This window comes from Colletotrichum chrysophilum (genome assembly GCF_026319265.1).
Source record: "Colletotrichum chrysophilum strain AFK26 chromosome Unknown scaffold_46, whole genome shotgun sequence".
In the NCBI taxonomy this organism is placed as follows: domain Eukaryota; kingdom Fungi; phylum Ascomycota; class Sordariomycetes; order Glomerellales; family Glomerellaceae; genus Colletotrichum; species Colletotrichum chrysophilum.
This window is the reverse complement of record NW_026517333.1, coordinates 183920-210094: the sequence shown is the minus strand read 5'-3', so window position 1 is coordinate 210094 and position 26175 is coordinate 183920. Positions and strand designations below refer to the sequence as shown.

The window sequence follows — 26175 nt, the reverse complement described above, 5'->3', positions numbered from 1 at the left end:
AGAATATGGCGTGAGAAGAGATCAAAAGTTTAACGGCGGACGGTGTCCAGCATTCTATGAGATATTTATGCGTTGAGCATTGCCGCTTTTAAGTTAGTTATATACACAAGCTACCAACTATCGCCACAAAAACCCCTCTCCTGGCCACAAAATTGCAGTCGCAAGTTACTTCATATACTCCCACATGCTTGCCATAGACTTATGTCTCTTGAACGTTGAGCGGACTTTTAGTTTGCTTTAGGACCATCTCAGCCTATTTGGGGATCTGAGCAAGCATGGGTGACCTATCTGGCTAGGACCATTGACAAGTGTTGTATGATCAATTTGTTTAATCAAGTAATATCACTCAACCCGTGTCTTTTACACCTTTGTTCATTAAAAGGTAACACGGAAAGATAGTTGCATATTGTTAGACCATGTCCTACTTTTCAAGGTCCTATGGTCTGTTGCGTAGCCGGAGCCACTCCAATGGTCAGGCCTCCATCAACGGCGAGCACTTGTCCTGTCATCCACTGAGACTCAGGCTTACACAAGAATACCACGGCGTCGGCGATGTCCTCGGCTGTCCCCAGCCTCGGCCACGGTGTAGCCTTGCGCATCAATTCGTGTATCTCAGTGTCTTCTAGATTGCCCCTCGCCAAACCGGTAGCAACGACTCCGGGGGCCACGCAGTTAACATTGATGAAGTCTTTGGCGTGGTCCAGCGCCGCTGCTCGTGTCATGTGGTTGACAGACGCCTTGGTCGCCGAGTAGGCGACTTCCCCTGGGAAGCCTACCACACCGGCACACGACGAGATGTTGACGATGCGCCCCCGGCTCCCCCATTTCGAGTCGTAGTTCTGTTGGAGAAACTCGCGGATGGCGTGACGGCTCATCTTGGCCGTGCCGAGGGTATTGACAGCCGTCATCCTGGCCCGGAGCTCGTCGGTTTCTTCCATGAATAGGTGGAGCGGAGCCCAGTACCCCGCACAGTTGACCAGAATGTCAAGATGGCCGTATTCCTAATAATTCTATTAGCCAATTTCTCTCATGGAGGGTTTAATCCCCCCTTTTGTTGGTTCCTGGGACAAGGACGTCCACTAACCTGTCGTATTCTCTTAAACAACGCTTCAATGGCTTCGCCGTCGGTGATATCAGCCTTGAAGAAGAAGGCTTTGCCGCCTGACTCCGATATGACCTGTGTCGTTGTTTTCTCCAAGTCTGTCTCGTAGCCCTTAGCGTTAGGTTGCTCCTGGAGGTCGACGTAGACTATTTTGACGCCCAAGCAAGCCAGCTTGATGGCAATGGCTCGCCCGACTTTGTGCGGGGTGTGATTAGCTCGCCTCACCATCACTTGCGTGGAATACTATTTGATAGCTTACTGCCTGATGAAGACCCAGTCACTAGAGCTACTTTAGCCGCTAGTGGTCCTGACATGGTTGTATTTTAAATTGTAAATGATTTGGATATAATAAATTTGAGTTTATTATGAAGAAAAGTGCAAGGCTGCGGTGAGGGAACGGGTGTGAATTGATACAGCGGTCAGCTCGTCATTCGTTCGCGCCTCTTTTGCTCTCTATCTGGTAAACCGGCAGGCAAATACCCTCGCAGTTCGTAGGATCTGATCGAACCGTGAAGAGGCACATCATTTTCAGTATTCCCAATTTTATTCCACCTAGCGACGCATCTTCGGACTCTTTTCTCCCACTGTTCATGCCAAGTTTGGGGTAGATAGCCCGGTAATTCGCCCGGGGTGGTCACGGCACAATTAAGCGACCTCGGGACTTGTACGCCACTCCCACCTAGGTGCCAACCTGGCGATCACCGAGTTCGCCTTATAGGTTTGATGCGCGGTTTGATTGTCGCGGGTGCAGTGCAACAGACGCTGCTTCACTCATTACATCTGTGTACAGTAATCACGTGCGTTGCACATCATGTTTGCCAGAAGGGCTTACTGTGTTACGGGGGCTGCATCATTAAGTTCTGTTAGGTCGTTGGCGTTCCGCCGTCTGGGTTTTGGCTGCAGATTCCGTCGTGAAGAGTGAGTGCTGACTTGGATGGGCCGTTAGGGCATTGGCAGAGCAACCGCGATGCTTCTCGCCGAAAGAGGCGCCGCCGCTCTAGCAATCAGTGATATGGATGAGACAGGGCTCGCTAGGACGACCGCGGAATGTTAGTTGCGGGCCAGCTCCGACGCGCTGCTTCCGCATTCGTACCATGTCTGCAGTGGCTAACTGAGACGACGGGTGGCACAGGCGAGAAGCTCGGCACAAAAATCATGGCCGCGAGGGTCAACGTACGGAACGACGATGAGGGTCAGGTCCTCTACAAAGAAAACTTACAACATGTTTGGCAGGCTCGATGGGGCTGCAAACGTTGCCGGTGTGGCTGGCGGGACCGGTGATACCGTCATTGAGACAATTGTACGGATTCTTTGATTCCATTTATCTCTCTGATTGACTTGGACCCCAAGAGCTTTTGCAACATATATTGACGATAGAGCGGCATTCATAGTCACAAGAGGACTGGGACCACACCATCGGAGTCAACCTCAACGGGGTCCTCAATTGTATGCGGGCTCAGTTACCGGTCTTATCCAAGCCTGGCGGGTCAATCGTCAACGTTTCGAGCACGTCGGGACGTCGAGGTCTACCACATAGTGCAGCATACGCAAGCAGCAAGTTCGGAGTTATCGAATTGACGGAGTCGGCCGCCGGGGAGTATGCCAAGGCCGGCATCAGAATCAACAGCATACTGCCGTAAGTACGGCACACCTGTGCCCAGGTTCCTCACAGCTGTGAAAGGACTTGACTAAGCTTTGAGAACTTCAGAGGGCCGATCGACACCAGAATCTTTCACGACGGCGAAGCCAAGGGACTTTTCGACGCGCATGCTCTCTCTAAGGACACGCTGATGCGCCGCATGGGTCGCGCTGACGAGGTGGCAAAGGTCATTTGCTTTCTTCTCAGTGATGAGGCTTCCTTTGTGACTGGAGGTGAGACTGATGCCAAAGTTTCGTAAGATGCAAATTGCTGACATGCTTCAACCTTGTTCGCAGCACACTGGAATGTTGATGGAGGTTACCTTGCCTGTCGAAAACGAAAAGTGGTTGCATAAGTCACCTTAAGACGCGAGGTGTTGCTCAAGAGTTGATATTTCGTCTCCACTTGAACTAGCAATTTTGCCTCAACTCACTGTACGTTTTCTGTTGAACATACACGATGCTACTTCCTTTAGTCTCTATCGGAGCCTCATGCTACAATTTAAATGATTGCATGGTCTCAGGTGACTATATAACTATCAACATATATAGTGATAACCATCCTCGCTCTGCAAACTTCGGATCCTCTAATTCAACTTGGTTGCCTTCAAGGGATCCAGTGAGCTGGTAAAGTCAGTTTGTTTGGTGGCCATGTCTGTCGGGAAGCTGAGATGCTCGTGAATCCACTTCCATTGCCCTTCGCTGTTCTTCCTCGCGATGCCCGTCCGTCTGAAGGCTGTATCAAATGGGACGCCGCCCGCGGTGCCCCAGGTGTGCTTGATCATCGTAGAATAGGCGTATTCTTCAGACAGAGCCGTGATTTCGATGTCCTGGTATTCCATCTGACCATCGTTCCAGTAGGGGAAGACGGAGTCGTAGTGCTCCTTGAAGCTCCCGCGAACCGTGTTTCCAAACATGTCGTAGCTCACCATGTCGTCAAAGTCGTAGAAGCGCCGCGCGCCAGGCATTCCGTGATGGTAGTCTTCGCGGGATTCATGATTCCAGTAGTGCAGCCAACCACGGTACAGCTGATCCATGACCTCCTGCTCCTCCTTCGCCAGATGTGGTTTGTGATACTGGGTTGTGGAATTGAGTCAATATTTCGGAACATTCTGCCAAAAAGGTGGGTTTACCTTGCTGGCAGGCATCTGGAGAAAGATGAACTGCTGCTTAGCGTCGGCATATTGGCCCTTTGCAATTATTTAACCTTGATGTTCTGAGATTGGCATTAATTGGGGCGCAGCCGCTTACATCATCCTTGACGAAGCCGTTGCTGTCCATGTTTGATGCGATAGTGATGTTGAATGTACAGATGGACGAGAAGGTGAAGTCCGAGGTTTAAAGTCGCTCGCGCTCTCAAAGCCGCGAACGTCTATGATTTCGGGGGTCTTTATGGCTCGGCATTACACTGCAGCGGATGAGTCGTCTTTTTCGCGTCCCAAAAGTGCTGAATTAGTCCGTCCGCGCGGGGTGGGTTGGTACTACGGCCACGTGTGGAGCCCCCGCGCAAGAGGGTAGCTTATCTGGCAGCAAGTTTGAGATAATGCATCCATTATACTTGTAGGGGTTGCAAAAGTTTGTTCTTGACATTTTGTTGAAAGTCTTGGATGCTAAGCATCGCTCTCGAGTCTTACGAGTATGGGAGCGGACAAGGACAACAATAGGTGCAATGAGAACAAGGTGGATGACGACGATGAGGACGATGACGATAGCGTCAATGATAGGAGCGACTGCGATCATCAATGCTAGTAAAATAGAACAGAACATAGGACATAAGTCTCGGATAGCATAGTCTAGTTGTCCTAGAAGACAGACACAACCTTTCACTTAGTTATTATGAAGTCAAAATGCCGCAGAAAGCTGAAGCTTTGATTGCAGTCGAGGTGAATTCAAAGTAGTTTAGCAGCCACGATGTACCAGCAGTCTGCGCAGACCTAAGCTTGGAAAAGAGCAAGGCAAATCACAATGCTAACCAGAGTGTTCTAAAATGAAACTTCTGTACGATAACATTGCGCACTTTGAGCTGTTAAAATATGTGTTCCTAGTTGGAACTTTCATGAATATTCATAGTCATCTTGATTGACCACATCGGAGTTGTTTGTCACCCTTTCGGCCGAATCATATCAATTACGCCTCCCTCACCGCTTCGGTCTGGCATCTTGCTCTTACTTACCTCCATGTATGTCCTTGTCCTCTATCATGGTCAACTTTCACCCGGAAAATATTCAACTGGCTTCTTTTTCCCTTTTTTTATCCATCAAGCTTGGATACCAATCCCTTCCTTCGGAAATGTCACCTCAACATAAAAGACGCTTATCATTGCACTCAATATTTGGTTGTCTTCCATCACTTGTCGTCACCAGACCGCCCCTCCCTCAACAACTCGTCGAGCATCTCTTTATTCTACAGCCAGATTCTCCCACCGGCGGCTCGTTGACATGGAACACACCAAAGCGTCTGCCGCTCTCGCAAAATATGCTAAGGGTCAGCAGATGGTGCTTCGACCATTCCTGAATGCAGGCGCCCCCCATACTACCGGCATGTGCCACGGACCGCAAGGAACCAATTCAAGAGGCCGCACATTTGACGATTACGTTGCTAAGCACCCTATGAATTTGAATCTAAACACATTCAATGGTTTCGATGACAAGGAAATGGCCGTGCTTGAAGTTGTCGACACACTTTCTGGCGGAATGGCCTATGGTAGACAAATCACCCTCTGCAAGGCTATCGCGACGCCGGTTTCCGATGAGGGGCGTTCGCGCATGCCAATCTTCGCTGAAAAGCACCAGTACGTCGTGGCTGTGGCCGAAGACGCAGCCTTGGATGATGATTCATTCTGGGCCGACAACCATCTGTGCCGCAAGGTTGCCAGGCTTGAAGAACTTCACAAGCGCACGAAAACCGGTCTGGGAACCATCCATCCGGACTACTACGGCACGTGGATCTTAGAGACCAATGACAACGCGGAAAAATTCCCCGAGGGAAGGAGATATGTCGGCATCATTCTCATGGAACATCTGGAGGGCCGGACCATCGAGGAGCTATGCACCCGCGAGCCAGCACCCAAAGAAGAAGTTGGTGATCTTATCGCTCCTTCTGTCCCGACCACAATTCTTGCAGCTGACGGAACCGAGCACATACTCGACGTGACACGTACCGAAGTCCGCAATCATATCGTAAAGCAAATTATGCACGGTACTGTCAACATGTTACATATCGGTATACACTGGCACGTAGATGCTGCCGACGTTTTGGTGGTTTCCCGCCGCAGAGGTGAGATACTGGATAAGCCTCAAGCTGTGATGCTTGAACTTCTGGTCGGCAATAGGTGGTCTGCGCGTTGGGATGAAAGGTTCTTCGACAACTCGGATGATTCATACCAGCGGCTCACTTGGCCCCTTCATCCATTTGACAGGTTCACCCACAACGACTTCGAGGACTTTGACGGCTGGTAAGATACAAATTGGCGAGCGGAGAACAGAGTCAGATTCGATGCGTGGATGTTGAAACAGTTTGGGCTTTTGAACGAGCCCCTTCACCTTCGCCGCTACTCTTCCTGGGATGAAGTCAAACCCCGCACGAAAGTCAGCCTCTCGCGTTTATTCAGGGCTTTGAGTCTCATCGCGAATCAACAAGCCCGAGACTTTGTTATCCATTCCCTTCCTCCTATCCCACAACTGGCCACCCATCATACGTTGGTTTTGAGACCGCGGTCCAGGATCAACTTGACTACGAGTCAGAGACAACCTATCATCGGCAATTCACAAGCCATAGCACCTACTCGTACAGCTACAATTCAACCTCCAGATGACGCAACATATTTGAGGTCCTTCGTGCAGACGAGTTTCGAAGAGAAAGCCAAGCAGACTGTTGACCAAATGCTTCAAGACCACCCGATATTGGCTGGCGCGACCTCGGAGTATGCCGACAGCTCTTCTGATGAATCTGAATCAGATCACGAATGGCATTCTGAGACAAGCGAGATTAGTGAGATGGAAGATGACTAGAAGGTGAATGAAGATGAGGAAAAGCAAGAGAGTGTACATGAGTAGAAGGACAGTGAAGGTGAGAAGAGGGCGGTGACGAGAATTATATCTGGTCATCTGGGCCTGGCACGGGCACATGTAAGAGCATTGGAGGCATGCATAGCGACGTTGGCACAGGTAGAGCAAGTGGAAGATGAGGGAAGAGAACGAGAACTACAGAAACTGGCACAGACAATGGCATGGACACAACGGAGAAAATGGGTACAGGCACGGGAAGACGCAGAGGCACATCAAAAGGCAGAAGCAGAGGCAAGGCATGCCTGATCGTATGAAGAGACCGTGCTGTCCTAATTATAAGAAGATCCGAACCGGACGAAGTCGAGGATGCAGGCGAGGAGCTATTCTGATGATTCACACGAGCGCAGGCGGTGTGTGTGAGCGGATCTTCGGACTATGCCAGGGTTTCGAACGGGAGTTGGTTTGTCCCAAGTCTTGTCACTTTACTTAGATCGCATCAAACATTGCCGTTGCAGTTTCACGCAGTCTCCTACATTCTTTGAACAATGCAAAACTTGAGAGCAAACACTTCTGACTTAGTGAGGCAACACGTTCACGCATGTAGGTCTTTGGCACCGCCACCCGTTCCCTGACCTCCAAACCGTAGTTTCTTTTGTTCGTTCAGATTTCTGCGCCAGCTGTTTGATGTGATACATTTTGCGAGCCTCTACTTAGGCTTGAGCTGAATTGTGCTTCATGCAGCGTACCTCCCAGCGAATTAAAATCTTGGAGAGCCACATTGGTGCCCAAAGCGAATGTTGTTCTCGAAGAGCAGTCAAGATCGGCTGAGCCTGAAATCGTAAGACTTCATGAGGCAGCAAATGAGTTCAATAAACGATGGATGTTAGCTAGCTTGATGTTTTTTCGTGGATCATGCATTCTAGCACTTGGTGTTTGTCCCTGAACTCTGGTCCATGTGCCCGTTGATAGATCACAGTCAAAAACATCCGCCAAATGCTTGAGAGGGCCGAACAGGCCTGCGATAGACGATTCCACCTTGGCTGTTTATGCGATTTTTCGCGCCTGCCGGGTCCCCGCAGGACTTGGTCCGCATCTACCCCGGGCTTTTTCAAGTACACTCAACTTTCAGATTGATCGTTCTCTAATGCTGGCTCTGTAAAGGCCTGAGTGGGTCGTCTGATATGTATTTGCAACGAGGAGGTGCTCCTCTGCGGGGTCGGCGTTGCGCGACGGTTTGTCCAAAATAGTCGCGCTGATCCGACACAAGACTAATTTTGCTAGTGAGAGATATTACACTGCGCGGTACAGCATATCAAGAAGGCTCGCTTTGGTTTCTTCCCCGTGCACTCTATAGTCGATAATACGTTCTTTCTTTTCGCAAAGCTCCCACTTAGAACTATTGGGCGAGACCACATTGTCATGACGCAATATACACTACATACCTCATCTTTGTTTGACCCTCTAGTCAAGCAGGTTCGTCAAAATGTCTCTATCACCGTGGACTCGGCAACTGGCCTCATCGTTCGTGTCTTTGAGCGAAAGGACGACGAACAATCATTTTCACAAATTCTGCAGGAGCGAGACATAGACCTGCGGGGGAAGTTTGTGATGCCCGGACTCGTGGATGCACACACACACGTGTTTTTGCATTCATATGAGTGAGCTGATCCGTCCTAATCCGGCCCCTTCTTGAGTGTACTGATTAATATCTATAAGTGAAGCGGGTGCTCTCCAACAAAAGAGAGACGAGAGTATGACCGAACGAGTTGTCCGTGGGGTCAATCATTGTCGGACGGCTTTGCTTGCAGGATACACGACTTACAGGTGCGAGGTTTTTTTTGATTGCCTCCAATAATCCCTGAACACACATACTGACTGCTTTTGTTTCTGCAACAGAGACCTTGGGTCAGAGGGAATGCAAGAATGTGACGCCAACCTGCGCGATGTCATCGCTCGCGGGCTTACCCCGGGGCCACGCCTGTTTGTGGCAACCAAGGTGATTGCCAGCACCGGTTCCTTTGAGCCGCGCACTGAGAACAGCGCCGGCGGCCACTGCCTACCGGCTGGGGCGGATGCTGTTGATGGTGTCGAGCAATGTCGGCAGGCAGTTCGGCGGCGGATTGCGGCGGGAGCAGATATTATCAAATTATTTGCTGATTACCGCCGGAGAATCATGAGATCCCCCCCTGCCCAGCAGCATCCCTACATTCCAAGTGTTTTGCATCCCCCCAAAGAGCCTAACCCTGATTACTTAGTGTTCTCTCAAGAAGAGATGAATATGATTGTCAAAGAAGCTGAACTAGCGGGCGCCCCAGTGTCAGCGCACTGCTGCACGTTGAAGGGCGCGTTGGCAGCCATCGAGGCCGGGGTCAACACCATTGAGCATGTTTACTTTGGCACCGATGACATGTTTATGCGAGTGATTGAGAAAGGAGTCATAATGGTACCTACTCTTGCGATTGCAGAAAAGCTGCATGCCCACCGGTTTGACCAGATACTAAAGCAAGTCAAACGGGCGCACGACCTTGGAGTTCGCCTAGCTTGTGGTGGTGACACGGGAACCTATCCGCACGGCGACAACGTTCGGGAGCTGGAGTTGATGATTGAGGCTGGTATACCATTAGTTGATGTGTTGGATTCCTGTACTGTTGGGGGCTGGGAGGCATGTGGAGGAGACTTATGCGGGCGGCGATTTGGATGGTTCGCAGAGGGCCTGCAAGCTGATATTGTGGCACTTGATGAGGATCCTGAGAAGAACACAAAGGCTCTCAGGTCTGTCAGCTTTGTCATGAAGGATGCAAAAGTGTGGAAGGAAGGGGGGATAGCACTAGACATGCACTAGGGGAAATGAACTGCAATCTGAATCTTGATTTTATGCACTCCGATACGATACATTCGACCTACCCTACTTTAACTCTATCTTTACAATTACCTATTTAGAAGTCATATTGGAATTTTCATAACGGGCTCCCAAACGGTCCTAAACGATGACGATGATAAGGACGACGATGGCAATGATGACGAGAAATAGAACGGGGCGATGCTTTGTTATTGGATTGTTCTATCAAGTTTTGCATCCCGCTACTACGTGGTTTTGCTTGCTTCGCTACTTTTCCATCGACAGCTGACATCCCCGAGACCAACGTTCCTAGATGTAACTTTCTCACAAGAAGAGGGGTTCTGCGTTGTCTCCAGTAACAAAATCTGTCAGGTTCTCGTGCGCATTCTTGAGGCACTCTTCGAGCATCCCCGGGTCTCTGGGAGTGAATCTGAGTTTGAATAATGAGGGGATGGCATTGGATGCCGTTGAGTCCTCCTTGTAGTCGATATAATGGACATTCGGGGGTATTTCCTTACTCTCTGTGATCTTGAAGGAGAGAATCAAGCGAACAAATACTCCGTACAGCATCCGGTTCGCGAAGTTGACGGCCGTACACATTCGGGCTCCAGCACCATAGGCAAAATGGTATGGGGGAGGTATATCGCATCCTGCTTCGATCCATCGCTCCGGGCGGAACTCGTGAGCGTCAGGGCCATACGTCTCTTTGTCTACGTCACTAGTCAGCTGGAGACAACCCATCGCATTTTCAAGCAGAAATCGTACCAAAATTGACGGCCTGGTTATTGATGTAGATAAGCATCCCTTGAGGAATGGTGGCTCCCACATACGTGAAGTCTTTATAGACCTGTCGTGCTGGAAGAATCTTATGGGGCGGGTAAAACCGCAAGGCTTCCCTCACCAAACTGGAGACGTAGTGGCTCTTCTCTTCGAGAAGGCATTGCTCAAATGCATTCTCATATGAGCCGTACGCACCTATCATGTCTGCGTATGCCTTGTTCTGTATCTCCTGTCCCCGGGGCGTTGACAGAGCCCCAAGGGTGACGATGACGGTCGAGTAGATTGTTTCGAAACCGCCAGACATCAGACCGCCGAGGATTGTTTTGATATCAACTATTGACGTTAGCGTGAGTCGTTCGCCAGAACCTTACTCGTTGAATAGTACATACGCTTTGTAAGGCCCTCATGGTTGTCTTCAAGAAGCATTTCAGCCACGCATTTCTTATCACCAGGTTGTAGTCTGTTGGGGCGTTTCTGAATATTACTGAACATAGTTGCAAGCCAATTATCTCGTCGGTTTCGAACTTCCGTCGCAGTGACCGTGCGCTGGTTGCTGCCCAGGTACCTCAAGTGAGGAATAAAGTCCTGAGGGTTGGAGTTTGTGGATCGGAAGCTGTACTGGATTAACCCTCATGTTCTTCCGGAGCTCTATTTCAACCGAGGTCTTACCTTGCAATCGTTTTCGCGTCTTCGAGAATCTGGAGAAGCATTGGATCTTGAACCGAATTGAATCGAGTACCGTAGCAAAGCATCATCATAAGATTGAGAGAGAGACGCTTCTGATACACATGAGGCATGATATCAACTGCCCCCTTCAGGCTGTCATAGTAAATCCTGGAGACGACGGCGCATGTCTCCATATGCAGCATTCCGTGCATCTTCTTCATTGCTGGCCCAGTCGTGAACGAGCCAACAACCCGCCTCTGCTTCTTGGTCCTCTCATTCCACGGAGATGTGCCAATGGTTGCCGCTTTGACGACCTAAAGTCAGCATCTCTTCTGGGCTCGCTGCGCTCATACGTTCAAGACCTTCACTAACCGGATGTCTTTGAAATAACTCCGTGAAATGTGTAGAACCATGGCCGGTCGATGGTGGCTGACTGATTCTTAACCAGCCATTCTCGGGCTGACTCAAATGAATTGATCATGATAGCCCGTCGGCGTCCCATTCTAAATTGGAAAACAGGCCATTCATACTTGGCAGACCATGACGCTGCCGTGGTCGCATGGTCGTTGCCCAACTGAGGTAGATGGCCAGTCAGTAAGCTCCCGCCAGGGATCTCAGGAATGCCCTTGACTTCGGGGAAGTCCACATAAAAGAACTTGAGATACAACAACAAAGCTGCCGAAAAGCTGACGATTGCCAGGCCGAAGAAGGCCACGGTCGTGTGCATGCCAGTCGTAAAAGGAAGATACATTGCACGAGCGTATCATTCAGGCCTCATGGTGTCCGAATCCCAGTGAAGAAAGATGACGATAAGTGTTATATGCGTCTAGTCACGTCAAGTCCCAGCGAGCACGCCTAGAACCGTCTGTGGAACAGCCTGTCAACTGTACGTACGTATCGACAAGGGTGGGTGATTCGGGTCTTGGGCAAGACCTTCTGGATCGGCGCATCGCGTCGCTTATCCCAGCTTTGTCGGCTATCTCCGAGGCTCATTGTCGCACTCGTCAGCCCCGAATTACGCAGACGTCTCGTGATCCTAGAGGGTGACATTTGCTCTTACTTTGGGAAAGTTTTGTGGCGAGCCGGTATAAAGAAGACATTGCCTTGAATTGATAGACGCATTCAAATTCTCCTTTGCCAGGTTGAACGGCACTGCACGGCGCTAGCATTCCAGTTCTCCAACATGGCGAGTCTACGTATCAGTGAACTATTTGACGTCGCCGGCCGATGGGTTGCAATCACTGGTGGAGGTGAGAACCCTCTCATGCTTTTCACACGTGTAGGCAGATTCGGTTCTTAGACTGACATCGTCAGCCTCTGGCATTGGACATATGCTGGCGCGAGGATGCGTTGTCAATGGGGCCAACGTCATTCTCATAGACATAAACGAGAAGGCGCTTGCAGATACGAAGACCGAACTTGAGAGTTTAACTACATCTTCAAACTTAGATGTCGAAGTGGTGATGTTCGTCCCACTCACTAGTGCCCCAACCTAAGCACCCGTTGACCCTGCTGGCAGAATTCGTGGTGATCTTTCCAGCGAAGACATGGTCAAAGATGTTGTTGATTCAATCAGATCTATGCGAACATCGTTGGATGCATTGATTCACTGCGCCGCTGTTCGATACATGAACGACATTACGTACACTCCAGGCGACAGTCTGGGCCAACTCGAGGCCGCGACATTATCAGCGCCGTACAAAGGCTGGGAACATACCTTTCGCTTGAATGTCCTTGCACCATATTATGTAACGGCCGGATTAATCAGTCTCTTGGGCTCGGCAGCCGCACAAGGAGATGGACGGGGCTGCGTCATCTTGTTCAGCAGTCCGGCCAGCGTGCATAACCACCAATTTGTTCCCTGCTATCAAACCTCCAAGGCCGCAGTGGACCATCTTGTCAGAATCATGGCGGCCGAGTTCGCAAACTTCTATAGTAAGACATTGAGCACCGCTGCCTCACCATGCATCAAAGGCCTCGCTGACTCTGTAGTTCGTATCAACGCCATGTCTCCTGGGATTATTCCCTCAGGAATGACTCCCGACGACGGCACTTCCAATCTGCGCTTAGCAGGCGAGACTCCGGCCAAGCGGGCAGGAAACGAAGAGGATATGGTCGGGTGCGCGCTTTGGCTAATGAGCAAGGCAGGTGCTTTCATGGACGGAAAGGTGGTTCGAGTTGAAGGCGGAAGGTTGCTTATCCTGAAAGGCGTCACTTCCAACTCAGATTAAACTTTCAATTGATACCTGGCCATCAGATAGCACGTTATCACGTGGCAGCCTTCAACTAGGTCATCTTCGTGAGCGAATAGGTGGTTTAAGATTTGAGCATGAATACAATCAAGCAGGCGATTTGCTGCTTGCCCCGTAAGGATGCAAAAAGAAAAGGAAAAAGAACAACAGCATTATCCTGACCTAGGTTTCGCATTGTACTGTAACGACAACTCCTTCTCTTCCTCCCATCACATAGCGTACCTGAAGTAAGGATTCTTCAAATCTGTCGTATCCCGCTTTCCCAGCTCACTGCCGAGCCGCTTTTGTTCTTCCTCAGAGATGTCACTCTCAGCCAGAGCCCGGTCTCGACGCCTATTTTCTCTCATGTACCAAAGCCTCCAGCAGATGATGACCAAGATTTGAAGACCGAAGCAGGCAGAGCACGCGATTGTGCCACCGACATAGCGAGGGGCATCTTTGGTTTGGAAAACCTGAGCACCGACCATATTCCCACCACAGTATGCAATCAGTGTCATGGACGAAACGACTGTTCTTTTCGTCGTCCCTGCAATGTTGGAGGTGACTAGATAGAACTGGCGTCAGATAAGTCGACTATTTGGGAGAGGAGACCTACTTAAACTCCATCCGAGGAACAGTGATAGAGAGAAGACCACAGTGATGTCGAACATGCCCCATTTGAGCCATTTGTGCTCGGGTGTGTTTGGCATCAGAGACATCACTAGCATACCAACAAAAGGTAAGATACATGAGACGATCATGATGAACATGCGTTGATTCTGGAATTTCCGGAGGTACCAGGCGACAAGGATGAAGACAACAACGTAAATAGCTGGTTCCGAGTCAACTTCGTTTTTTTCTCCTACCCAAGTAACCATCCTCTGAACAAAAGGGGGAGTGAATAGGAATAGGGAGAATAATACCATTACGGGGCAAACCCCAAAGCATAGATTGCCATGTGTCGAAACCGAAGGTGACATAGAGTAGAGAGCTGAAGGTGGTAATGCCCCTGCGACGTTGAATTGTTAGCTTCGTCAAATGCAGCGAAGCTATTCAACCTACCCGTTGGGGATGCATGCTAGAAAAGTATTGAAAAAGCCGAAATACACCTGGGGATCCTTGAAGCACTCCCGGACGTGATCCCAATTCCATGCTTTGTTGGCGGTTTCCTCTCCAATTTGGTTCTGGCTGACTCGCGCGATTCTGCCGCTCGTTAGTGTTGCACAAGACATGATGATATTAGAATACCTACGCCATTCTCTTCTCATCTTCGGTCAGCCATGGAACATTCTGGGGCATCCCAAGGATAAAATAGCAAAAAATGGAACCGATGAGTGTGAGCCCGCCGAGGAAGAGAGAAATGGTGCGCCAGGCTGCAATGTCGCCCTTTGCCACAGCGTGTCGGGCGATTCCGTACAAGATCAGGTTACAAGTTATTGTGAAGAAGCCTTGGGAAGATTGCCAGAACAGGGAGCGCTGGGCGTGTTCAGACGTGCGATACCATGCGCCAGTAATTAGGAGAAAGCCAGGAGAGATGTTGCATTCGAAGAAGCCCTGGAGGGCGCGGAGCGCCATCAGTTGGGCCCAATTGTTGCATGCGCTGATGCAGAGGAGGCAAATGGCTTGCAGCTTGTCAGCAACTTTCTCTTCCGGGGGGTGAATCTTTCTTACACCAACCGACCATGTACGCGGTCAGAACACGGCCGAGGTTATACCGCTGCAGCAGCCAGGTGGACGGAAACTCGCCGACGAGGTACGTGATGTAAAAGCTAATGACTTGTGTGAGAAGCCAGCTCGGATGCAGAGGTGGTGTTCTTACATGGTTGTCAACCACTGGTACTGCTGCCCATGCAGTCCTAGTTCGGTGTTCATGCCAAAAAGCTTCCTTGCGTTAGTAAGGCCGAGATGGCTAAGCCATTGGAGTCAAGAGCTGAAGATATACCGCTTGAATACTGATGGACGTCTTGTCGGTCTGTTGGATGCCATACATGAAGAACCTGGAGTTGGCGTTAGCATGAATACGGGTGATACATCAAGCAGGACTAACTTACATGGTTGGAATGAGATATCGGTCAATCTTCCGCGTCAACTTCTTGTAATCCTCCTCCGTGTACTCTTTAGTTCAAGTCAGCGTCGATCTACACTTCCAAACGATGCCAAAAACGTCATACCTTCCGAATGGCCCATTTCAGTGGTGGTCACTGGCTCGATTCCGAGGTCCTTCTCGTCGTCCTTGGAGCCATCCTTTGACTCAGGTCGAGTCATCGACGTCGGGAAAGCACCTGCAGAAGCCATTGGGTTCCACTTGTATGAGAACAACGGCGATGGATTGCTGACTGTTATAGTGGTTCAAGATCGAGTGGGTAGTTCTGCAATTATCATTCCACAGAGCATGGATGGAGTGTTAAATGCGGCGAAGCCCCACCCCAGAGTCAAAGCATTTCGGGCTGTTGGCTCCCACCGGTGACCCGTTATCTCGGAAATGTTGATACTGGCCAAGCGCTAGAGATAAAGAGGAGGCCGCGTTGCCAGGATTCTCGTCAAGTCAGAAATCAGTCTCTGTATCTCTCTCGATAAACCGAAGGCCTGGACTGGTTGTCAGACTGCGCCCGGTGGACTGATGCATACTTTCCCTTCCTGAGAGATTATCCGTATCGCCCAGTCAATCGAGCAGTTCGGTGTTTCCCGTGGGTAAGTACGAAAGATGCGGGTATCACCGAAAGTCCCCGCCCCCAAGGCGGGGGTGGAGCAGCTGTGGGTATTTCTTCTGCGGAGATGTGCTTGGGTGGTATTTCCATGCAGTATTAACGATAACGGAGCGTGTGTTTCCTGGCTATCGAGATAACGCGAATATGCCTCCGGCGGAAGTAATCTGATCATAAGTAGTAGAGTATAATAAAGGGGTGTGTTACTCTATCATCGTTGCCCTCTTATCGCCCATTTGATACAAGGATGCACATCGTCAGAACCGATATGGAGGACCAAGACGCTATCCCTGTCGGTAACTCGACCGAGCCTTTCTGGAGAACAGAGCTCCACGAGTTGGACAGTCATCGCAGCACCGAGCATCTTCCTGCCGAGTGCGATGTTTTGATCATCGGTGCTGGGTTTGCTGGCACTGCTCTTGCCCACTACATCTACGAAGACAACCCTTCCCCTCCATCTGTTGTGATTCTCGAGGCTCGAGAGGCGTGCTCAGGTGCCACAGGGCGTAATGGCAAGTTTACCCCTACCTCCTTTTCTCACTTGAAATCACTTGGGAAATGCTCTCAATATCCGATAACAAAAGATCTAACTCCACCTCTAGGCGGTCAACTGAAGCCTGATGTTTACTTCAATATACCCAAGTACATCGAGAAATATGGCGTGGACGCCGCGGTTGAGGTCGCCAACTTCGAGGCTTCACAGGTCTTTGCAGTGAAAGAACTCGTAGAGAAGGAGAAGATCGACTGCGACTTCACTCTGACCAGGACCTGCGACGCCACTTTGAATGAGGGTCTCGCTACCGCAACTGAGGAGGCGTTCGCGAAGCTGGTCGAATCCGGAGTGGCTAATCTCAAGGATGTACATTACACGCCTCGGGCGCGGGCTGAAATGGTAAAGACTCCCTACCCGCACATTGTTGAGTTTGGGAAATGGAGAAATGCTGACCAGAAGCCTCAGGTTTCGGGCGTAAAAGGGGCCCTGTCATGTTTCACGTTCACTGCGGGCCACATTTGGCCGTATAAGATGGTAATGCACTTTCTGAAGGGCGTTGTACAGAAAGGGGCAAACCTCCAGACTCATACTCCTGTCACTCATATCTCAGAAAATCCCCTTCTTGACGGCCGCTGGGAGGTTTCCACGGCCCGAGGAAGTATTAAGGCTAAGAAGGTTTTGTTGGCTACCAACGGATACACTTCACACTTGGCCCCTGAGTTCAAGAACCATATCGTGCCCGTACGAGGCATCTGCAGTCGCATTGTTGTGCCTCAAGGGAAAACAGCACCCTTCATGTCGCAGACCTACAGCATCCGACACGGACCGTCAATGTACGACTACCTTATACCTAGGAACGATGGTAGTATTATTGTCGGCGGCGCGAAGCCGACCTTCTGGACCGATCGGTCCCAGTGGTACAATGTGTTCGACGACAGCAAGCTCATTGAGCCAGCAAAGACTTATTTTGACGGGTTGATGCAGAGGACATTTCGTGGGTGGGAGAACAGCGGTGCTTATACTGACAAAGTCTGGACTGGTAGTAAGTCAAACTTCAGGGACGATGAACACTACCGATTGGCACAGTCAAGCTAATACGAGTCGCTCCAGTCATGGGTTTCAGCTCTGATTTCATGCCGTACGTGGGCGAGGTACCTGCAAAACCGGGCCAGTTCATCCTTGGGGGGTTTTCAGGCCACGGCATGCCACTGATTTTGCTGTCAGCCAAGGGAGTGGTGCAAATGTTGCGCCACGGAAAGTCCTTTGCAGAGACAGGTATACCCTCCCTATTCCAGGCCACTAAGGAGCGTCTGGAAAACACGAAGAACTCCATCATAGACGAACACGGTGCCCAGCATGTGAGGGGCAAGTTGTAGTCAAAACTAAATCACGCTATCTTAGAGTGCATAACTTATATAGTCAATCATATTGAAATCAGTAATTTTCTCCGCCATGGAAGCTAGCCTGTTGACAATATCTATGGCAAAGTCGATACCAAACGGTTCAATAACGAAGGTCTTGCATATTCTATTTTTAAACAGTCTCTCCTTTCACGTCAAAACATACACCAACGCGGGTTTTATCAGGGGAGCTCTTTGACATACTTGCGCCTTCTAGCTAGAGATAAGTTTAATAGATCGATATTCTTTAACAGAACCACTATTTCTCCTGTGACATAGCGGTTATCTTTCTTATGTACTAGCTATTGTTATTAGCGTTGTCGTCGCTATTTTCGTTGCTGTTGACGTCGTCGTCTCTCATCGTCGTCTCCCATTAAAGTCACTAAGTACATAGGAAATTTAGCTGGTCATATACGGAAGGATTAGATTGTCTCTTCTTTAATTCTACTTGGAATAGTAATTAATAATGCCCTCTGCTAGCCCAGGAAGGTCGTCTGCGACTACCTCCATTTCTCCATATAAATCGGAGCAAGACTCCTTCTCCCACACAGATACCCACGCACCCTTGAAACTAGTAGTGAATGGGGCGTTAGCCTGTTACGTTCTACCGAGTGCTGGAAGTGATCGTGAGCTTACCCACATTGCCGCGCACCGGCTGTATCCCAGATATGTGCGGCGCCGAACCAGACCTCACGTTCTTCCTTGGGTAACTTGTCGAGAATGTACTCGTAGGTCTCCGGCGCTGGCTTGCCCACGCCAATGGTATCGCAAGAGACGAAGTTTTCGGAGGGGAAATCCTCTCCGCCCTTGGCAAGATATCCGCCCACGCGCTCGGTGTCACCGGCTGTTAGACACCAGACGGTAAATCCTGCCTTCCGGAGCTTTGAGAAGCATTGATTTAAGCCTTCTCGGGTCCTGAGTGCTCGGTACGAAGCCAGCAAGAACTCGCGGTCCTCGTCCGTCGCGAATTTACGCGGCTCCTGTATACCCGCCTGCCAAAGAGTTCTGTAGAAGATGGACCGGAAGATGTCAAAGAACTTCGCGTACTTTGCTCCGGAGATTGTCATGTAGGTGTATTCCTTCTCGCCCGCTTCCATCCATGCGTATCCAAACAGGCGGGGCCCCACATGTTTGGCTCTCAGGCGATCACCAAGCCGAGCCTCGATAGCTTCGAAAAAGGCCTCGTAGGAGATCAGTGTTCCTACAGAATATTAGTGATGGCAGCCATTTATATCGATGTAGTAGCCATCGTGACCAGGTATGTCACGTACCAACAACATCGAACACGACGTGCTTGTTTGCTGGTGCCATTATAAACAGTGGAAGGCGAGGACTCTGGACAATTTTCCGGCGGTGGTATAAACGATAAGAGAACCAGCCGTTTGCACCTAGTAGTTAAGACGACGTGCCTTTCTGGGGCCGTGTTAGTGAGAAACTGCGACAGCGGCAGGGATTTGATTTGGGGACCGCGGCAAGCTTACAGAGCATAAGATGATAAGGATCAAAGTCAGATGTAGCGGCGAATCACTCGATTTACTTGATTTAAAAGATGTGACGTACTTAGAACATCAACTCAATTAATCACAGGCGTTAGCCCCGGCCAGTTACCGCAGCCACGGACCGGATGGCTTATCGCGTCGCATCAGACTTGCCGGCCGCCGACCGCCGAAGTCTGCCCCGCAACTGCCCCCCTGAGGATTCGGCATCCAGGGGTAATCGGAGAATAACGAGGAAAGTGACAAGACACACGGGGAACACCGAAGAGATCTCGGCTATGGTAAAGATGCCAACTGGGGAAAGGGAAGCGGCTTGATACATTCTCCGTGAGTTCATTACGATCACAAATGGGATCGTAGTGCGACGATTCATGACTGGGCGGTTTACTTCCCAGAAAGATCGTTATTTAACGGCAAATTACTACTAGATTGTTACACCATCAATCAGCAAGATAGGTGCGTAATTGCATTGCCTGCCTTCCGTTGAGCACAAGACGGAAAATCGCAAATCCCCAGAATGAGTAGAGTTCTCTTGACAGGTGAGTTTTCAAACAAGATACCACCAAACTACTCATTCTGACCCTTTGACTATTTAAAGGAGGGAGTGGCTTCATTGCTGCACATGTTCTAAAAACACTGCTGGATCGCGGGTATTTCGTGACTACCAGGTACGGAGTGAAACAGAGGCTGATCTCTGTGTTCACGGTAGACACACGGTTACCACCACCGTCAGATCTACGAAAAAGGGAGAGCAAATTCTTGCAGCGTACAAGAACATCCCGAAAGAGAAATTGTCATATGTTATTGTCAGCAACATCGCCCGCGAAGGCGCTTTTGACCATGTGAGACCTGTGACGACCAGTTGTGTAAGCGGAATGGATCAGAACAGGAAGCTAACTTTCCCCTGAACCTGTGCAGGCTGTTCAATCCGATCCCCAATTTGACTGTGTCATCCACACTGCGTCGCCGTTCCATGAGAACTTTGACGATCCCGTGACAGACCTGCTCGATCCTGCTATCAAGGGGACCATCGGGCTGCTTCGGGCAGTCAAGAATCACGCACTCCAGGTAAAGCGCGTCATAATAACCTCGTCGTTTGCAGCCATCGTCAACAGTGCGTCACCACCTTCAGTATACGACGAAAATTCATGGAATCCTATAACTTGGGATGAGGCCGTGGCTGAACGCTCCCTGGCGTATCGAGGCAGCAAGGTGCGGACAGAAACTACCGTAAACATATGATGGTGTTAGTTGACAAATTTTAACCACAGAAACTCGCAGAAGAAGCGGCATGGAAGTTTGTCGAAGAGGAGAATCCCAACTTTGACTTGGTGACAATGAACCCGCCAATGGTGTATGGCCCAGTCATTCATCATCTTGAGAACTCCGATAGCCTCAATACGTCTAACCAAAGGATTCGCGATTTCATCCAAGGAAAGATCGAAAACGACAAGCTCCCCCCAACCGGCACGTTCTTATTTACTGACGTCCGAGATCTTGGGCTGGCACATGTGAGGGCCATGGAGGTTCCGGAGGCGGCAGGCAAACGCTTTTTTATCACCGCAGGGCATTATTCAAACAAACGAATTGTCGACGCTATCCGGGACACGCATCCGGGACTTGCACCCAAGTTACCTAAGAATCCGATTGATGACTTCCCCGAAGATGTATACGGCTATGATAACTCGAGGGCCCGCCAACTGCTGGGAATCGAGTTTCGATCACTCCGAGAATGCATTGGCAATACAACCGATTCTTTTCTCAAGTTAGGGATTGCGTGATTGCGGATAAGGAAAGAAATCAGGGCATTAACTCTTTGACTTCCTCCACCAAGCTGCAAAAGTGACTTGACGAGTCTTAGGCATGGGGCTAAAGGGTTCACGTTTCGAATAGTTGTGTTTGCCTAACTTGTCTGATTGTAATTGCTACTCCAATTCAAGCACGTTGATAATAGTTCTCCAAACGCTTAGATAGTCATCACCACCTTTCCAGTGTGGCGCAAAGAGAGCAAGAATCTCGGTGCATCTTATCAAATCTTTTGCGTGCGACTGTGCGAGCGTCCACTTCTTTGAGATGCCCGTCGCAATAGAACATCCTGCGATGAAGGCTCTGGAGCTGGCTATGATTGGCGGGATGAAATCATGCGGCGACGAGGCGCAGGCGTGAACGGTGGAAATCAGTTCGGATGCCTGGCTCACAACTTTACGCCTCAGAGTCTTCATGCCTTTGGCGTTGTCCTCATCAGCTTCTTGAAAACAGAACAGGCACTGCTTATGAGTAAAGCAGATCGGGAGGAAAGAAATCCAGGTCTCTTTGGCGGCCGGGTGTTGTGTATGAAAGGTGTCGAGAAGATGCATTAGTGTTTCCACCTCGCCAACGAATGGACATCCTTGAGCTTCGTACACACCACCTCGGCCGTAAAGCTGGTCAGAGATCCGGGCATACAGATTGTACAGAGTCTCGCTCTCGGACGTAGTAGGTAATTTGGAACCACCCAGCATACTGGGTCTGCTAAAAATGGTTTGTAATGACCTGGGACTATTAGCCAGCAGCACAACCACTTGCGGAACGCCTCATTCTTCTCACCCTTCGATCTTCCGTAGAACTGACATTAGACGGATCTCATCGGGGCCGCAAGTGTGGGCTCTACTCATGTTGTCTTGGCCACCATCCTGTCCAGCTCGCCCCGCAATTGGAACTAGAGGAGCTTGGTGCCAGCCGAGCTGCAGGCATGTGCGCGCAGCGAGGTCGAGTAGTTCCCAGGTGACGCCCCTGCTCGGCTCGGCCAACTCATAGATGAGAAGAAGGAGAACAGCTGTCAGAGTATCACTATTCCCGGCTGAGATTATTGGCGTGACCAATTCATTTGCCCAATCACGACAGGTTTGCGCGAGAGGCTTCCAGCTGGGATTCCGATAAGATTCTCGAGCAGCAGCGATGCCACATGCCATGAGGGCTTTGAACTTCGAAGACTCAGGCAGCTTCTTGAAACTTGCACCATCGTGATTTAGAAGCTGAGGCACGAATACAGCATATTGAGGCGTGATGCAGCGCTCGTAGCGTCCAAGAAGGTACCTCAATATGCTGGGTGTAAGCTGAGACCTGTCATTGTACGAAATGCTTGGCGATAAGGAGCCATCAGTCTCGGTAAAGATGTCGTCGATGTTAGGCGAGGCTTCGGCCATCGGCAACGCTTCGAAGACGACGCGGGCGAAGCGTGACGGAACTGAGTTGTCGAGGTGAATGTCGGACCCTGGCCTTGCGGGTATCAAAATGTGAAATGATTGTGAGCCGTTATCTGATGGGTTTCTGTTGTAGAACTCGTTAGTAGCTATTCGATGCACTGAAGAGTTGCTTTTCTCCCAATTGAAGGATATTAGTTTTGGAGAGGCAACCTACTGATGTAAGCTTTCAGGCCGGTTCAAAGCCAGTTGGGATTGCAAATTCTCGATCTTCTCATTCAAACTTTGGATATAACTACAAGATAATCAGCCCTTAGCGTAGCTCGTCTGCTGAGGCAAATGGATCTGCAAACCTTCTGGGGATATCTTGCTGAAGAGCATCATCTCGAAACGTGCAATCCAGATCGCTTCTTGAGCAATTAGCACATGCTGGTAGGCGAGAGTCACACTAAACTGACACTTGTTAACCACTCTAATTAGACGGTGAGTGCCGACGAGGCATGGTGACGCGCTGCCGGGGGAGGAGACAGACCTTGATTCTTCGATTTCGACACCGATTGCACGTCTGGAGCATGATGGCAAGGGCTGCCGATTATTACAACATGAACTAGTGTCAGAGGATACTGTGTGTCCAATGAATACCTTCACTATGGTCACTGATGGGATGGGTACTGCGATATCGAGGGCCTACTCCGCATCGCTATAACCGAAGCCTTTATCTAACAACCGGTCATCCTTGCTATCTCTATGGAGTCAGTCCCTTATCTGTCCGGGCTTGCTTCGGACAGCACAGCCCCGACCAGCAAATTTTCGATAACTCAATTTCTCTGCCGCGATTGTTGCAAAGTTGCTAGTTTACTATAGCTTACCACCCGCAACAAGAGGTCAACTCGAATTTTGGTAGCTTGATCTCGCTCCTACACGCGACCCGTATTGCTCCCCATATCTATGAGCAAGAACCTAGATTATCTACACGGTTGCGCTCCCCGATCTTAAAAGAGCTTTACCTGTATGCAGCTGAATTTGCACCTCTGAAGATGCAGAAGTCGCACCGTCGTTCCACGAAGGTTTGCACACGGTGCAGGCAACGCAAAACCAAGGTCAGTGTCCACAACAACTGGGCTCTACAAGCAGCAAGAATGATGGGTTTTGGACAGCACTTCTGACTTTCTTCTTAAATTTTAGTGTGATTTCAAGTTTCCGGAATGCACCTCGTGCAAATTAGCAGGCGCACCATGTCTGGGCTTCGATCCCGCAACACGGAAGCCTGTCCCGAGAAGGTAAGTAGGGCCCGCGGCCTTGAGCAATAGTCCTTCTCGACTTTCAATCAGCGCTTGTTGACCTCTGCTTTAGCCTAGTCAAGTCTCTTGAGGCTCTTGTGGCCGAGCTCGAGGCACAAGTGCTTGCTTCTCGCGCAGGGCATCAACAATACCCCTCATTGATGGCTTCGAAAATCGCTCAAGCAACCATATCCTTCGGCACGCCCATCACTGGCTCATATCCTCTGTCCAAGATTTCGCCAAATTTATTTATGCGCCCCTCATGCCCTCCGTTAGCCATCTCGGCCAACGCCCGTGGCCCCGATCCAGAGCTAGGATCAGATCAAAGGACCGAGACCCATGAGTCTCCGGCCAACAGGGAGGGTACAATCCATCCGGCAAACCCCTACACGAGCAATTTGATCAACCTCAAAAACATTCCAAACTGGGCCCTCGACCGTATGTTGCGTAACTATGCCAACACTCACCTTCCACAATACCCTTGTATTCCGGAGGCACTGCTAGAAAACATTGTCGAGCGCGCAAAAGATGAAGCAGGCCAGGCCACAGGCTCTCCCTTGACTCATGGAACCTCTAGTCTCTCCGAGACCTTGGATGCCTTTGAGAGTTTCGTCCTGTCCATTGTTCTAGCAATCTCGGCACTCACCATGACCTCAAAGGACGAGCAACAAGCTCGCTCCGCCTCTGAGTCTTTCTACAAATCGGCCTTGAAACATCTGCAAGCTATCGGAGAATGCCGCCAAATCCAAGCTCTTCAGATCTCACTACTCTTATCTCACTATTCTAGTATGTGTCCAGAGAGACTTGACAACTGGACCTGTATCGCAAATGCTGTCAGGATCGTCTTGGGTTTGGGCCTTCATCGGGAGTTTTCCGAGGAAATCGATGCTGGACAAGCGCGGTTACGATCCGAACTTTTCTGGGTCACTTATGGAATGGAAAGATCTCTATGCACTAATCTCAGGCTTCCACTTTCCTTCCCTGAGGAAATCATTACCACCAAAGTAGGCTGGCCTGCTCAATGGCCCTTATCCTTGCAATGTCATGTGCCTGACCGGTTATAGTTGAGAGCTCCATCGTCCGATGAAGCGAGTGCTTATTTTAAAGTGGACGATATGATTAAGAAGTCCTCCGCGAACCATTTGTATCGGTATCGTGCGTTGGAAACAGAGGTGCATCGAGTCCTTTATCTTCAAGAAGACATCCCCGCGCTCAATGGAACGACCATAGGGGACTGGATGTTGGATATTAGCAGCCGGCTAGAGACCTGGTATGCTAATGCCCAAACATACACGCAATACAATATGCTTGAATTCAAGCATGTGCAGTTCAACCATCTGAAGGCCCGGATTCACCGGCCGACACCTAGGCTAAGAACGAGACTCCCTGAAGATTGGGGAATAGTGCTAGAGTCCTGTGAGGTAAGCTCTATTGACCTCTCGCTTCATCACAATTCAGATCACTTCTGCTAATCATAATTACGTTACACAGAGACTCATCGAGGACTATGTGAGTCAAGAGCGCCGCGGGCGGCTGTTCTATCCCTGGCACGGCGTACATATCTTGTTTGAAACCGCCATGATAGCGCTACACGCATCATGGTCTTCGCGAGAGTACCAACCGTTCAGGGATCAGGCGGAACACATGGTGCAAACGCTACTTCCTCAGTGTCTGCAAGTCCTATCCAACATCGGGCAACGGTGGGGCGAAGCGACGAGATGTGCTGACAAGCTGAGGCCACTTGTACAAAAGGTTTCATCTGCCTTCACGTGGGCAAATCAACTGTCTGTTCATGAAGCTGCGTTGATAGAGGACGAGATTGAGGGTTTGATCTTTTCGGACAAGAATCTGTCATGGAACGCTGTTACACTAGAGAACAGCGGCCTTGGTGTTGAAGATGGCGCATTGCTTATTGACAACATGCTTGTCGACGACCTCAACGCTCTCCAATGGGCTCCAGACTGGGATCTTGTTTTTAGTGAAATTCTCTAGGTAGAGGTCTCTCAGTTCAGGAAAGGAAATAGGATATGAAAGCTGCTCTTGGCCGACAAGTTCGTATGTACTTTGCCAAACTTGGTCTTTGAACTATGTGTACTCTCATCCGTGTCGTCGTCGTCCCTGTCGTCCCTGTCGTCCCTATCGTCCCTATCGTCCCTTCGCCTTATCTTAATACTACTCAGTTGGATAGTCAAAGACATTCGCCGAAACATCAGAGTTCATCATCATTCAGTTTTCAACCTTCTGAGGTGTCAAATTATTTTGCTCTGCTGAGCACTAAATATACGCAACGCCTGCTTGATCGCTTTCGGGCTTTGAAATTCATTGTACACGACTCTATTTTTCGTTGCACTGCACT

The 26175-nt window shown here is 49.9% G+C and overlaps 7 protein-coding genes across 7 annotated transcripts; 2 read left to right on the top strand and 5 right to left on the bottom strand.

Annotated features, from left to right (window-relative positions):
- Window positions 1-428: 428 nt before the first annotated feature.
- Window positions 429-1416, bottom strand: COL26b_006341 (uncharacterized protein; the record flags this gene model as incomplete). Its single annotated transcript, XM_053179162.1, has 3 exons — window positions 429-1001; window positions 1085-1296; window positions 1362-1416. 3 exons carry the CDS (start codon window positions 1414-1416, stop codon window positions 429-431), a joined length of 840 nt encoding a protein of 279 aa, XP_053036919.1.
- A 1911-nt stretch (window positions 1417-3327) lies between these two features.
- Window positions 3328-4021, bottom strand: COL26b_006340 (uncharacterized protein; the record flags this gene model as incomplete). The annotated part of the gene is made up of 3 exons (XM_053179161.1): window positions 3328-3816; window positions 3874-3930; window positions 3992-4021. The coding sequence occupies 3 exons, from the start codon at window positions 4019-4021 to the stop codon at window positions 3328-3330; spliced, it is 576 nt and encodes a 191-aa protein (XP_053036918.1).
- A 1157-nt stretch (window positions 4022-5178) lies between these two features.
- COL26b_006339 (uncharacterized protein) lies at window positions 5179-6198 on the top strand (the record flags this gene model as incomplete). The annotated part of the gene is made up of 2 exons (XM_053179160.1): window positions 5179-6071; window positions 6159-6198. 2 exons carry the CDS (start codon window positions 5179-5181, stop codon window positions 6196-6198), a joined length of 933 nt encoding a protein of 310 aa, XP_053036917.1.
- Window positions 6199-9910: 3712 nt separating this feature from the next.
- COL26b_006338 (uncharacterized protein) lies at window positions 9911-10792 on the bottom strand (the record flags this gene model as incomplete). The annotated part of the gene is made up of 3 exons (XM_053179159.1): window positions 9911-10296; window positions 10352-10699; window positions 10756-10792. The coding sequence occupies 3 exons, from the start codon at window positions 10790-10792 to the stop codon at window positions 9911-9913; spliced, it is 771 nt and encodes a 256-aa protein (XP_053036916.1).
- A 4380-nt stretch (window positions 10793-15172) lies between these two features.
- On the bottom strand, window positions 15173-15558 carry COL26b_006337 (uncharacterized protein; the record flags this gene model as incomplete). Its single annotated transcript, XM_053179158.1, has 3 exons — window positions 15173-15260; window positions 15315-15378; window positions 15435-15558. The coding sequence occupies 3 exons, from the start codon at window positions 15556-15558 to the stop codon at window positions 15173-15175; spliced, it is 276 nt and encodes a 91-aa protein (XP_053036915.1).
- A 657-nt stretch (window positions 15559-16215) lies between these two features.
- Window positions 16216-17837, top strand: COL26b_006336 (uncharacterized protein; the record flags this gene model as incomplete). Its single annotated transcript, XM_053179157.1, has 3 exons — window positions 16216-16462; window positions 16571-17503; window positions 17572-17837. The coding sequence occupies 3 exons, from the start codon at window positions 16216-16218 to the stop codon at window positions 17835-17837; spliced, it is 1446 nt and encodes a 481-aa protein (XP_053036914.1).
- Window positions 17838-18305: 468 nt separating this feature from the next.
- Window positions 18306-19172, bottom strand: COL26b_006335 (uncharacterized protein; the record flags this gene model as incomplete). Its single annotated transcript, XM_053179156.1, has 3 exons — window positions 18306-18432; window positions 18498-19062; window positions 19133-19172. 3 exons carry the CDS (start codon window positions 19170-19172, stop codon window positions 18306-18308), a joined length of 732 nt encoding a protein of 243 aa, XP_053036913.1.
- Between the last annotated feature and the right edge of the window lie 7003 nt (window positions 19173-26175).